This window comes from Saccoglossus kowalevskii, chromosome 15 (assembly GCF_978046115.1).
Source record: "Saccoglossus kowalevskii chromosome 15, keSacKowa6.1, whole genome shotgun sequence".
NCBI lineage: Eukaryota > Metazoa > Hemichordata > Enteropneusta > Harrimaniidae > Saccoglossus > Saccoglossus kowalevskii.
In genome coordinates, this window is record NC_140655.1 from 3426773 (window position 1) to 3443330 (window position 16558).

At 39.7% G+C, this 16558-nt stretch overlaps 1 protein-coding gene across 1 annotated transcript in view; it reads left to right on the forward strand.

Moving 5' to 3' along the window:
- The first annotated feature begins 255 nt into the window (after window positions 1-255).
- The window catches only part of LOC100375315 (pleckstrin homology domain-containing family G member 5-like), a 62571-nt gene continuing 46268 nt past the window's right edge, over window positions 256-16558 (forward strand). Inside the window, exon 1 of the mRNA XM_002733401.4 lies at window positions 256-565. Coding sequence (XP_002733447.2) covers window positions 553-565 — 13 coding nt within the window. The 5' untranslated portion in view covers window positions 256-552. The remainder of the gene's footprint in view (window positions 566-16558) is intronic.

The following is a 16558-nucleotide window of genomic DNA, read 5'->3' on the forward strand; positions in this document are numbered from 1 at the left end:
AATTGCGCACTTCGCTATTTTATTGGCTGGTTGGATTCAACATCCATTAACATTATAAATATGGGTTTGTTGTGTCAATGGTAAATGAATAAATAAATAAATAAATAAATAAATAAATAAATAAATAAATAAATAAATAAATAAATAAATAAATAATTATCTGCCTACTGCGGATAAATTATTGTTGAAATGGCAAGTTTACTCATTTGCAGTTTCTCTGGAGAGGGCGCTGTTTGTATCAAGTCTCCATTTTGACTGTGTTCACCGTGGACGTGATTGGAAAGGGAAAGCCGTTTGACCTCCTTCCGTTTGACGATGAGACGCTAAGGCCTAGAAATAAACCATCCGTGGAGTTGGCATTATTTCTTTATGATCTACCTCATATATAATCAGACGATCCAGTGTTTCAGCGACTGGTGAGGAGGTCAGGTCAGGTGGTTGTAAAATGTACTAAAATGAACACATCCACTGTCTGACGAGTCATCTAGGAACACGCGCAGTTGAAAGGAACCACCGGGAAACGTACACAATAGGCAAAGATTGTAGCAGAGGATGCCTCGTTTTGGTAAGTAAACGATAACAAACGTTGATTTTAAGCTGCAACACAGAGACCCGTTTAGTATGTACGCGACACGCGTAAATCATAGCATGGCTTAGAACAGTCGATGTACAAAACCACCCATGACAATGACATGAATCGTACTCGTCTATAGACACTATTCAGTTACATATATCATATAATACGGACGTACATACAAACAATTATCTATTACTATCACGGTTTGTCATTTCTCGATACACAGTGTGTAAATATATCCGCTGAACTGATGTATCAAAACAATGGACAGTTGAGGATTAGCTCTTTGTGCATGTGGAGATACTCGCTTACATCGAAACCTTGTCGGACCCCCCCCCCCCCCACACACACACACAAACTAATCATGTGTTAGGGTGCAGTCAAGTACAGCAGCCATGTACACATAACTAGTTGTGTGGATGCTTCAAGTACATGTAACTGTGTCCCCCCCCCCCCATCACCCATGCCCATGTATGCTTGGAATTTAAATTGCAGTTATAAATCATATAACTAATTGGCAATATACATTTTTGAGTTACTAAGCAGTTGTGCAAGCATTGTTTTGTATTGTTATTCAGACATGCAAGTTTTATTTATTTGCACTTTGCACACTGTGGTACACCTGCAAATACCAGTAATACACTTGGCTTTAGACCCTGAATGAATAGTCAGTGTTTATGAAGCACGTAGGTACAGTGGGCTAGACTATTCGATATACTGTAAAACCATTTGTTTCACTGACATTGAATTTTAGTTTTAATATCACAAATTTGTCAAGGAAACAACAAGTTTTATTATTATTTTACATGTTCACATAGATTTAATTTACCGGATTTTACTTATCAGCAAAAAAAGCAAAATTAAAACCCAGTGAATAATTAATGCATTTACAGTACTGCCATTCTGAATATGACACGAGCAAATAATAGATTCTGATATGTCATGTGTTACATCAAACTGTGGTGCTATGAGTTTTTGATCTGCACCCAGTGTTACGTCACACTGTGGTGATATGGGTTTTGAACTGCCCTGTGTTACGTCACACTGTGGTGATATGGGTTTTTGATCTGCACCCTGTGTTACATCACACTGTGGTGATATGGGTTTTTGATCTGCCCTGTGTTACGTCACACTGTGGTGATATGGGTTTTGAACTGCCCTGTGTTACGTCACACTGTGGTGATATGGGTTTTTGATCTGAACCCTGTGTTGCATCACACTGTGGTGATATGGGTTTTTGATCCGCACACTGTGTTACATCACACTGTGGTGATATGGGTTTTTGATCTGCCGTGTATTACATCACACTGCGGTGATATGGGTTTTTGATCTGCCCTGTGTTACATCACACTGCGGTGATATGGGTTTTTGATCTGCACCCTGTGTTACATCACACTGTGGTGATATGGGTTTTTGATCTGCCCTGTGTTACATCACACTGTGGTGATATGGGTTTTTGATCTGCCCTGTGTTACATCACACTGTGGTGATATGGGTTTTTGATCTGCATGCACCCTGTGTTACATCACACTGTGGTGATATGGGTTTTTGATCTGCCCTGTATTACATCACACTGTGGTGATATGGGTTTTTGATCTGCCCTGTGTTACATCACACTGTGGTGATATGGGTTTTTGATCTGCCCTGTGTTAGAACACACTGTGGTGATATGAGTTTTTGATCTGCCCTGTGTTACATCACACTGTGGTGATATGGGTTTTTGATCTGCCCTGTGTTACATCACACTGTGGTGATATGGGTTTTTGATCTGCCCTGTGTTACATCACACTGTGGTGATATGGGTTTTTGATCTGCCCTGTGTTACATCACACTGTGGTGATATGGGTTTTTGATCTGCCCTGTGTTACATCACACTGTGGTGATATGGGTTTTTGATCCGCACCCTGTGTTACATCACACTGTGGTGATATGGGTTTTTGATATGCCCTGTGTTACATCACACTGTGGTGATATGGGTTTTTGATCCGCACACTGTGTTACATCACACTGTGGTGATATGTGTTTTTGATCTGCCCTGTGTTACATCACACTGTGGTGATATGTGTTTTTGATCTGCCCTGTGTTACATCACACTGTGGTGATATGGGTTTTTGATCTGCCCTGTGTTACATCACACTGTGGTGATATGTGTTTTTGATCTGCCCTGTGTTACATCACACTGTGGTGATATGGGTTTTTGATCTGCCCTGTGTTACATCACACTGTGGTGATATGGGTTTTTGATCTGCCCTGTGTTACATCACACTGTGGTGATATGGATATTTGATCTGCCCTGTGTTACATCACACTGCGGTGATATGGGTTTTTGATCCGCACCCTGTGTTACATCACACTGTGGTGATATGTGTTTTTGATCTGGCCTGTGTTACATCACACTGTGGTGATATGTGTTTTTGATCTGGCCTGTGTTACATCACACTGTGGTGATATGTGTTTTTGATCTGCCCTGTGTTACATCACACTGTGGTGATATGGATATTTGATCTGCCCTGTGTTACATCACACTGCGGTGATATGGGTTTTTGATCCGCACCCTGTGTTACATCACACTGTGGTGATATGGGTTTTTGATCTGCCCTGTGTTACATCACACTGCGGTGATATGGGTTTTTGATCCGCACCCTGTGTTACATCACACTGTGGTGATATGGGTTTTTGATCTGCACCCTGTGTTACATCACACTGTGGTGATATGGGTTTTGATCTGCCCTGTGTTACATCACACTGTGGTGATATGGGTTTTTGATCTGCCCTGTGTTACATCACACTGTGGTGATATGGGTTTTTGATCTGCCCTGTGTTGCATCACACTGTGGTGATATGGGTTTTTGATATGCCCTGTGTTACATCACACTGTGGTGATATGGGTTTTTGATATGCCCTGTGTTGCATCACACTGTGGTGATATGGGTTTTTGATATGCCCTGTGTTACATCACACTGTGGTGATATGGGTTTTTGATCCGTACCCTGTGTTGCATCACACTGTGGTGATATGGGTTTTTGATCCGCACCCTGTGTTACATCACACTGTGGTGATATGGGTTTTTGATCTGCCCTGTGTTGCATCACACTGTGGTGAAATGGGTTTTTGATATGCCCTGTGTTACATCACACTGTGGTGATATGGGTTTTTGATCTGCCCTGTGTTACATCACACTGTGGTGATATGGGTTTTGAACTGCCCTGTGTTACATCACACTGTGGTGATATGGGTTTTTGATCTGCCCTGTGTTACATCACACTGTGGTGATATGGGTTTTTGATCTGCCCTGTGTTACATCACACTGTGGTGATATGGGTTTTTGATCTGCCCTGTGTTGCATCACACTGTGGTGATATGGGTTTTTGATATGCCCTGTGTTACATCACACTGTGGTGATATGGGTTTTTGATCCGCACCCTGTGTTACATCACACTGTGGTGATATGTGTTTTTGATCTGCTCTGTGTTACATCACACTGTGGTGATATGTGTTTTTGATCTGCCCTGTGTTACATCACACTGTGGTGATATGGGTTTTTGATCTGCCCTGTGTTACATCACACTGTGGTGATATGGGTTTTTGATCTGCCCTGTGTTAGAACACACTGTGGTGATATGGGTTTTTGATCTGCCCTGTGTTACATCACACTGTGGTGATATGGGTTTTTGATCCGCACCCTGTGTTACATCACACTGTGGTGATATGGGTTTTTGATCTGCCCTGTGTTGCATCACACTGTGGTGATATGGGTTTTTGATCTGCCCTGTGTTGCATCACACTGTGGTGATATGGGTTTTTGATCTGCCCTGTGTTACATCACACTGTGGTGATATGGGTTTTTGATCCGCACCCTGTGTTACATCACACTGTGGTGATATGGGTTTTTGATATGCCCTGTGTTACATCACACTGTGGTGATATGGGTTTTTGATCCGCACACTGTGTTACATCACACTGTGGTGATATGTGTTTTTGATCTGCCCTGTGTTACATCACACTGTGGTGATATGTGTTTTTGATCTGCCCTGTGTTACATCACACTGTGGTGATATGGGTTTTTGATCTGCCCTGTGTTACATCACACTGTGGTGATATGTGTTTTTGATCTGCCCTGTGTTACATCACACTGTGGTGATATGGGTTTTTGATCTGCCCTGTGTTACATCACACTGTGGTGATATGGGTTTTTGATCTGCCCTGTGTTACATCACACTGTGGTGATATGGATATTTGATCTGCCCTGTGTTACATCGCACTGCGGTGATATGGGTTTTTGATCCGCACCCTGTGTTACATCACACTGTGGTGATATGTGTTTTTGATCTGGCCTGTGTTACATCACACTGTGGTGATATGTGTTTTTGATCTGGCCTGTGTTACATCACACTGTGGTGATATGTGTTTTTGATCTGCCCTGTGTTACATCACACTGTGGTGATATGGATATTTGATCTGCCCTGTGTTACATCACACTGCGGTGATATGGGTTTTTGATCCGCACCCTGTGTTACATCACACTGTGGTGATATGGGTTTTTGATCTGCCCTGTGTTACATCACACTGCGGTGATATGGGTTTTTGATCCGCACCCTGTGTTACATCACACTGTGGTGATATGGGTTTTTGATCCGCACCCTGTGTTACATCACACTGTGGTGATATGGGTTTTGATCTGCCCTGTGTTACATCACACTGTGGTGATATGGGTTTTTGATCTGCCCTGTGTTACATCACACTGTGGTGATATGGGTTTTTGATCTGCCCTGTGTTGCATCACACTGTGGTGATATGGGTTTTGAACTGCCCTGTGTTACGTCACACTGTGGTGATATGGGTTTTTGATCTGAACCCTGTGTTGCATCACACTGTGGTGATATGGGTTTTTGATCCGCACACTGTGTTACATCACACTGTGGTGATATGGGTTTTTGATCTGCCGTGTATTACATCACACTGCGGTGATATGGGTTTTTGATCTGCCCTGTGTTACATCACACTGCGGTGATATGGGTTTTTGATCTGCACCCTGTGTTACATCACACTGTGGTGATATGGGTTATTGATCTGCCCTGTGTTACATCACACTGTGGTGATATGGGTTTTTGATCTGCCCTGTGTTACATCACACTGTGGTGATATGGGTTTTTGATCTGCATGCACCCTGTGTTACATCACACTGTGGTGATATGGGTTTTTGATCTGCCCTGTATTACATCACACTGTGGTGATATGGGTTTTTGATCTGCCCTGTGTTACATCACACTGTGGTGATATGGGTTTTTGATCTGCCCTGTGTTAGAACACACTGTGGTGATATGAGTTTTTGATCTGCCCTGTGTTACATCACACTGTGGTGATATGGGTTTTTGATCTGCCCTGTGTTACATCACACTGTGGTGATATGGGTTTTTGATCTGCCCTGTGTTACATCACACTGTGGTGATATGGGTTTTTGATCTGCCCTGTGTTACATCACACTGTGGTGATATGGGTTTTTGATCTGCCCTGTGTTACATCACACTGTGGTGATATGGGTTTTTGATCCGCACCCTGTGTTACATCACACTGTGGTGATATGGGTTTTTGATATGCCCTGTGTTACATCACACTGTGGTGATATGGGTTTTTGATCCGCACACTGCGTTACATCACACTGTGGTGATATGTGTTTTTGATCTGCCCTGTGTTACATCACACTGTGGTGATATGTGTTTTTGATCTGCCCTGTGTTACATCACACTGTGGTGATATGGGTTTTTGATCTGCCCTGTGTTACATCACACTGTGGTGATATGTGTTTTTGATCTGGCCTGTGTTACATCACACTGTGGTGATATGGGTTTTTGATCTGCCCTGTGTTACATCACACTGTGGTGATATGGGTTTTTGATCTGCCCTGTGTTACATCACACTGTGGTGATATGGATATTTGATCTGCCCTGTGTTACATCACACTGCGGTGATATGGGTTTTTGATCCGCACCCTGTGTTACATCACACTGTGGTGATATGTGTTTTTGATCTGGCCTGTGTTACATCACACTGTGGTGATATGTGTTTTTGATCTGGCCTGTGTTACATCACACTGTGGTGATATGTGTTTTTGATCTGCCCTGTGTTACATCACACTGTGGTGATATGGATATTTGATCTGCCCTGTGTTACATCACACTGCGGTGATATGGGTTTTTGATCCGCACCCTGTGTTACATCACACTGTGGTGATATGGGTTTTTGATCTGCCCTGTGTTACATCACACTGCGGTGATATGGGTTTTTGATCCGCACCCTGTGTTACATCACACTGTGGTGATATGGGTTTTTGATCCGCACCCTGTGTTACATCACACTGTGGTGATATGGGTTTTGATCTGCCCTGTGTTACATCACACTGTGGTGATATGGGTTTTTGATCTGCCCTGTGTTACATCACACTGTGGTGATATGGGTTTTTGATCTGCCCTGTGTTGCATCACACTGTGGTGATATGGGTTTTTGATATGCCCTGTGTTACATCACACTGTGGTGATATGGGTTTTTGATATGCCCTGTGTTGCATCACACTGTGGTGATATGGGTTTTTGATATGCCCTGTGTTACATCACACTGTGGTGATATGGGTTTTTGATCCGTACCCTGTGTTGCATCACACTGTGGTGATATGGGTTTTTGATCCGCACCCTGTGTTACATCACACTGTGGTGATATGGGTTTTTGATCTGCCCTGTGTTGCATCACACTGTGGTGAAATGGGTTTTTGATATGCCCTGTGTTACATCACACTGTGGTGATATGGGTTTTTGATCTGCCCTGTGTTACATCACACTGTGGTGATATGGGTTTTGAACTGCCCTGTGTTACATCACACTGTGGTGATATGGGTTTTTGATCTGCCCTGTGTTACATCACACTGTGGTGATATGGGTTTGTGATCTGCCCTGTGTTACATCACACTGTGGTGATATGGGTTTTTGATCTGCCCTGTGTTGCATCACACTGTGGTGATATGGGTTTTTGATATGCCCTGTGTTACATCACACTGTGGTGATATGGGTTTTTGATCCGCACCCTGTGTTACATCACACTGTGGTGATATGTGTTTTTGATCTGCTCTGTGTTACATCACACTGTGGTGATATGTGTTTTTGATCTGCCCTGTGTTACATCACACTGTGGTGATATGGGTTTTTGATCTGCCCTGTGTTGCATCACACTGTGGTGATATGGGTTTTTGATCTGCCCTGTGTTACATCACACTGTGGTGATATGGGTTTTTGATCCGCACCCTGTGTTACATCACACTGTGGTGATATGGGTTTTTGATATGCCCTGTGTTACATCACACTGTGGTGATATGGGTTTTTGATCCGCACACTGTGTTACATCACACTGTGGTGATATGTGTTTTTGATCTGCCCTGTGTTACATCACACTGTGGTGATATGTGTTTTTGATCTGCCCTGTGTTACATCACACTGTGGTGATATGGGTTTTTGATCTGCCCTGTGTTACATCACACTGTGGTGATATGTGTTTTTGATCTGCCCTGTGTTACATCACACTGTGGTGATATGGGTTTTTGATCTGCCCTGTGTTACATCACACTGTGGTGATATGGGTTTTTGATCTGCCCTGTGTTACATCACACTGTGGTGATATGGATATTTGATCAGCCCTGTGTTACATCGCACTGCGGTGATATGGGTTTTTGATCCGCACCCTGTGTTACATCACACTGTGGTGATATGTGTTTTTGATCTGGCCTGTGTTACATCACACTGTGGTGATATGTGTTTTTGATCTGGCCTGTGTTACATCACACTGTGGTGATATGTGTTTTTGATCTGCCCTGTGTTACATCACACTGTGGTGATATGGATATTTGATCTGCCCTGTGTTACATCACACTGTGGTGATATGGGTTTTTGATCTGCCCTGTGTTACATCACACTGCGGTGATATGGGTTTTTGATCCGCACCCTGTGTTACATCACACTGTGGTGATATGGGTTTTTGATCCGCACCCTGTGTTACATCACACTGTGGTGATATGGGTTTTGATCTGCCCTGTGTTACATCACACTGTGGTGATATGGGTTTTTGATCTGCCCTGTGTTACATCACACTGTGGTGATATGGGTTTTTGATCTGCCCTGTGTTGCATCACACTGTGGTGATATGGGTTTTTGATATGCCCTGTGTTACATCACACTGTGGTGATAAGGGGTATTTGATATGCCCTGTGTTGCATCACACTGTGGTGATATGGGTTTTTGATATGCCCTGTGTTACATCACACTGTGGTGATATGGGTTTTTGATCCGTACCCTGTGTTGCATCACACTGTGGTGATATGGGTTTTTGATCCGCACCCTGTGTTACATCACACTGTGGTGATATGGGTTTTGATCTGCCCTGTGTTACATCACACTGTGGTGATATGGGTTTTTGATCTGCCCTGTGTTGCATCACACTGTGGTGATATGGGTTTTTGATATGCCCTGTGTTACATCACACTGTGGTGATATGGGTTTTTGATCCGCACCCTGTGTTGCATCACACTGTGGTGATATGGGTTTTTGATCCGCACCCTGTGTTACATCACACTGTGGTGATATGGGTTTTGATCTGCCCTGTGTTACATCACACTGTGGTGATATGGGTTTTTGATCTGCCCTGTGTTACATCACACTGTGGTGATATGGGTTTTGAACTGCCCTGTGTTACATCACACTGTGGTGATATGGGTTTTTGATCTGCCCTGTGTTACATCACACTGTGGTGATATGGGTTTTTGATCTGCCCTGTGTTACATCACACTGTGGTGATATGGGTTTTTGATCTGCCCTGTGTTGCATCACACTGTGGTGATATGGGTTTTTGATATGCCCTGTGTTACATCACACTGTGGTGATATAGGTTTTTGATCCGCACCCTGTGTTACATCACACTGTGGTGATATGTGTTTTTGATCTGCTCTGTGTTACATCACACTGTGGTGATATGTGTTTTTGATCTGCCCTGTGTTACATCACACTGTGGTGATATGGGTTTTTGATCTGCCCTGTGTTACATCACACTGTGGTGATATGGGTTTTTGATCTGCCCTGTGTTAGAACACACTGTGGTGATATGGGTTTTTGATCTGCCCCGTGTGGGTTTTTGATCCGCACCCTGTGTTACATCACACTGTGGTGATATGGGTTTTTGATCTGCCCTGTGTTGCATCACACTGTGGTGATATGGGTTTTTGATCTGCCCTGTGTTGCATCACACTGTGGTGATATGGGTTTTTGATCTGCCCTGTGTTACATCACACTGTGGTGATATGGGTTTTTGATCTGCCCTGTGTTGCATCACACTGTGGTGATATGGGTTTTTGATCTGCCCTGTGTTGCATCACACTGTGGTGATATGGGTTTTTGATCTGCCCTGTGTTACATCACACTGTGGTGATATGGGTTTTTGATCTGCCGTGTTGCATCACACTGTGGTGATATGGGTTTTTGATCTGCCCTGTGTTACATCACACTGTGGTGATATGGGTTTTTGATCTGCCCTGTATTACATCACACTGTGGTGATATGGGTTTTTGATCTGCCCTGTGTTACATCACACTGTGGTGATATGGGTTTTTGATCTGTCCTGTGTTACATCACACTGTGGTGATATGGGTTTTTGATCTGCCCTGTGTTACATCACACTGTGGTGATATGGGTTTTTGATCTGGCCTGTGTTACATCACACTGCGGTGATATGGGTTTTTGATCTGCCCTGTGTTACATCACACTGTGGTGATATGGGTTTTTGATCTGCCCTGTGTTACATCACACTGTGGTGATATGGGTTTTTGATCTGCACCCTGTGTTACATCACACTGCAGTGATATGGGTTTTTGATCTGCACCCTGTGTTACATCACACTGTGGTGATATCGGTTTTTGATCTGCACCCTGTGTTACGTCACACTGTGGTGATATCGGTTTTTGATCTGCACCCTGTGTTACGTCACACTGTGGTGATATCAGTTTTTGATCTGCACCCTGTGTTACATCACACTGTGGTGATATCGGTTTTTGATCTGCCCTGTGTTACATCACACTGTGGTGATATGGGTTTTTGATTTGCACCCTGTATTACATCACACTGTGGTGATATGGGTTTTTGATCTGCCCTGTGTTACATCACACTGTGGTGATATGGGTTTTTGATCTGCCCTGTGTTACATCACACTGTGGTGATATGGGTTTTTGATCTGGCCTGTGTTACATCACACTGTAGTTATACATAATTTAAGCATGTGATAAAGTTGTGATATTCCATAACAAAACCAAAAAATATAAATGTTTGAGAAATGAGTTAAATATAGTTTTGTTTCTAATAAAATCTTATTATGAGTATTAATGTATTTAGATAATAGGTAAAAATTATGAAAGTTGTATTTCAGAATAACGTAAACAACACCAGTTTATTGACTCTTGCAGGGACTAATTCTTTCAGAAAATAGAATTATTATGATAGTGTAAAACCTGTTGATATGTAAAAAATACACATAAATATAAAATAAACAGAATCACAACAATGAGAGGTTAACAGTTTGCTACTATGAAAACAACAAAGTGTGTGTACACATGTGTGAATGATGACATCACTATCTAAACATATAACTGATCTGCCATAGCTAGTACATTTATTGAGTGACATCACTATCTAAACATATAACTGATCTGCCATAGCTAGTACATTTATTGAGTGACATCACTATCTAAACATATAACTGATCTGCCATAGCTAGTACATTTATTGAGTGACATCTCTATCTAAACATATAACTGATCTGCCATAGCTAGTACATTTATTGAGTGACATCACTATCTAAACATATAACTGATCTGCCATAGCTAGTACATTTATTGAGTGACATCACTATTTAAACATATAACTGATCTGCCATAGCTAGTATATTTATTGAGTGACATCACTATCTAAACATATAACTGATCTGCCATAGCTAGTACATTTATTGAGTGACATCACTATCTAAACATATAACTGATCTGCCATAGCTAGTACATTTATTGAGTGACATCACTATCTAAACATATAACTGATCTGCCATAGCTAGTACATTTATTGAGTGACATCACTATCTAAACATATAACTGATCTGCCATAGCTAGTACATTTATTGAGTGACATCACTATCTAAACATATAACTGATCTGCCATAGCTAGTACATTTATTGAGTGACATCACTATTTAAACATATAACTGATCTGCCATAGCTAGTATATTTATTGAGTGACATCACTATCTAAACATATAACTGATCTGCCATAGCTAGTACATTTATTGAGTGACATCACTATCTAAACATATAACTGATTTGCCATAGCTAGTACATTTATTGAGTGACATCACTATCTAAACATATAACTGATCTGCCATAGCTAGTACATTTATTGAGTGACATCACTATCTAAACATATAACTGATCTGCCATAGCTAGTACATTTATTGAGTGACATCACTATCTAAACATATAACTGATCTGCCATAGCTAGTACATTTATTGAGTGACATCACTATCTAAACATATAACTGATCTGCCATAGCTAGTACATTTATTGAGTGACATCACTATTTAAACATATAACTGATCTGCCATAGCTAGTATATTTATTGAGTGACATCACTATCTAAACATATAACTGATCTGCCATAGCTAGTACATTTATTGAGTGACATCACTATCTAAACATATAACTGATTTGCCATAGCTAGTACATTTATTGAGTGACATCACTATCTAAACATATAACTGATCTGCCATAGCTAGTACATTTATTGAGTGACATCACTATCTAAACATATAACTGATCTGCCATAGCTAGTACATTTATTGAGTGACATCACTATCTAAACATATAACTGATTTGCCATAGCTAGTACATTTATTGAGTGACATCACTATCTAAACATATAACTGATCTGCCATAGCTAGTACATTTATTGAGTGACATCACTATCTAAACATATAACTGATCTGCCATAGCTAGTACATTTATTGAGTGACATCACTATCTAAACATATAACTGATCTGCCATAGCTAGTTCATTTATTGAGTGACATCACTATCTAAACATATAACTGATCTGCCATAGCTAGTACATTTATTGAGTGACATCACTATCTAAACATATAACTGATCTGCCATAGCTAGTACATTTATTGAGTGACATCACTATCTAAACATATAACTGATCTGCCATAGCTAGTACATTTATTGAGTGACATCACTATCTAAACATATAACTGATCTGCCATAGCTAGTACATTTATTGAGTGACATCACTATCTAAACATATAACTGATCTGCCATAGCTAGTACATTTATTGAGTGACATCACTATCTAAACATATAACTGATCTGCCATAGCTAGTACATTTATTGAGTGACATCACTATCTAAACATATAACTGATCTGCCATAGCTAGTACATTTATTGAGTGACATCACTATCTAAACATATAACTGATCTGCCATAGCTAGTACATTTATTGAGTGACATCACTATCTAAACATATAACTGATCTGCCATAGCTAGTACATTTATTGAGTGACATCACTATCTAAACATATAACTGATCTGCCATAGCTAGTACATTTATTGAGTGACATCACTATCTAAACATATAACTGATCTGCCATAGCTAGTTCATTTATTGAGTGACATCACTATCTAAACATATAACTGATCTGCCATAGCTAGTACATTTATTGAGTGACATCACTATCTAAACATATAACTGATCTGCCATAGCTAGTTCATTTATTGAGTGACATCACTATCTAAACATATAACTGATCTGCCATAGCTAGTACATTTATTGAGTGACATCACTATCTAAACATATAACTGATCTGCCATAGCTAGTACATTTATTGAGTGACATCACTATCTAAACATATAACTGATCTGCCATAGCTAGTACGTTTATTGAGTGACATCACTATCTAAACATATAACTGATCTGCCATAGCTAGTACATTTATTGAGTGACATCACTATCTAAACATATAACTGATCTGCCATAGCTAGTACATTTATTGAGTGACATCACTATCTAAACATATAACTGATCTGCCATAGCTAGTACATTTATTGAGTGACATCACTATCTAAACATATAACTGATCTGCCATAGCTAGTACATTTATTGAGTGACATCACTATCTAAACATATAACTGATCTGCCATAGCTAGTACATTTATTGAGTGACATCACTATCTAAACATATAACTGATCTGCCATAGCTAGTACATTTATTGAGTGACATCACTATCTAAACATATAACTGATCTGCCATAGCTAGTACATTTATTGAGTGACATCACTATCTAAACATATAACTGATCTGCCATAGCTAGTACATTTATTGAGTGACATCACTATCTAAACATATAACTGATCTGCCATAGCTAGTACATTTATTGAGTGACATCACTATCTAAACATATAACTGATTTGCCATAGCTAGTACATTTATTGAGTGACATCACTATCTAAACATATAACTGATCTGCCATAGCTAGTACATTTATTGAGTGACATCACTATCTAAACATATAACTGATCTGCCATAGCTAGTACATTTATTGAGTGACATCACTATCTAAACATATAACTGATCTGCCATAGCTAGTACGTTTATTGAGTGACTAAGGCCCCTGTAATTATATCTTCAGACACCTGATCTGTTCTAGTGGGTCTATTGTAGGTATGCTAATAGTAAATTCAACAGTCCATGACTACTTTGTATAACACTTGTGAATTACTGTACATCTCACAAAGCAACTCCTTGACTGGTCGATCTATTGGTAAACATTTTAGGTTTAACACACAACTACCGATATAGGGAATTGTGACTTGTGCTCTTAAACATAATTTCATTTAATGAGTAATGACAACATTTTTATTGTTAATATCAATAGGTGGTGCTGTATAGTCACATTTAATTAAGTACTGTAAAATACTTTATTTTTGCTTGGAATTTTTGCTCTTTTCACGGATGGGATGATTCAGTGAAATAAAATCCAGCGAATACATGTATACATTTTACATTCAACAGGTCAAAAACCAGTGCTAATAAATTTTGTACAAACACCCAAGAAATCTTTTTAGTGAAAATTGATTCCAGCTAAAATAAAGTATTTTACAGTAAATTATTCAAACAATTACTATCAGTAGCATATGTGCTTACATAAATGACAGAGTTGTATCTATATTCAGTGTTCTCCCCAGGATGTAAACAGCCTGGCGGTCCCGCCACAGTGCTTCGATTTGCCGCCACACCAGTCTGACACCACCATGGTGATTAGCAAGACCGCCACAGTGCTTTTTTTATTGGGGATCTTGTTACGCTGGTCGGCCCGACCGGCACTCAAAATTAGCACACGGAAACGCTTCCGACCAGGACTATTGTCATATTGTTATTATACTTGCGTACCGACCGACAAGCATCCTGCCAGTGATGGATAATAATTCATAAACAATAGACATAGTCGCGCAATGTGGTAGCGGCTTTGAACAATACAAGTCAATTTTGTAAAATTAGCACCTCTTTGTTTGTAAGTAAATAGACTCTGTCGATAGACGCAGTCTTTAGATTGAAAGCTAAAATTCTTTCTAAATCAATTCCACCCTGATGTAACATGGGCAAAGCGGAATTCACGATCAGTTTACGCTACTCAAGAAAAAACTACGTGTTTATTGCGTGATTGGGTAAAATACATTTGAACTGTTATCATCGTGAATCATGTAAAAACTCTTCTTTCAAGACTTCTTTTACCTTTTAAAAATTGCTAATTGCCTCTTTCGAAAATCATCATGCAGTTTTCATCTGAAATCCATACCAACACATTGTGCTATGACATCGCTTTACTTCCGCAATGTAATTTTTATGATCACGATCCTTTGGAAAACTTTGGGTTCTATCGGCATTACCATGCGGCATTCTGATTGGTTAATGGCGTTTTTGACCCACCGGGTCAAAGGACACATGCTGGTCAACTAATGTGTCACAACTATCATGGCGGGTCTGTATTTTTCAGTGATAGTGATCAAAAATAATTACTCCCGATAAAACTAGTTCAAATTTTACATTTTTTTTCATATAAAAAAAAGAGGTATTTAATTTTTGCGCAGCATCATGACTGAGTAAGAGGAATTATTGGTATAACCGGTGTATAACATCGCGAAGCAAGTTATGTCACGTCGTAACTTTGATGATCGTTTAGAAGTGTTATTTGTTCGTTCATTAATACTGTAAATGTAAACGTTAGAAGCTGATGGTCGGAATAATAACCAGCAATCCCCCAAATAATTACGTGGTCGATTTTTTGAAGGAGAATTTTATAGTAAATAATTTATTTGTTTCTTCTTAGTCTGCAGCATTTGCATTTCGAGAATGTTTCATTTTTAAATTCAAACTCTTCTAAATTGTGAAACGTAATATTTTGACGGAGCTCATTAATATTACAAAAGTGCCCTAATAAAAGTGCTTATAACACTGTGTGAAGCAAATAAATATCTGCCACTTTGTTTTTGAAAATATGTGTTGTTTATTGTGTGGGTGTAAATGTGCTTTGGTCTATTTCCATTATTATGTAAATGATATGCAAATTATATACAAATTAGGACGCCACAGTGGTTTAAATTCCTGGGGAGAACACTGATATTAAAATTAGTTGTATTTCAATAATATATATAATATTTGCAATTTAGTCACAACTATTGCTTTGTTTGACTGCTACAAATTTCGACTTCTAATTTCTAATGATCCTAATTTTCATATGGTTTTGGTGAGAGCTGAATAAATCGAGTTGGTCGCAAATTTAACAATCCTTAAATTATTTGAACAAAAATCATGCAATATGGATTTCCAATGTTGTCATAGAATTGCCATAATC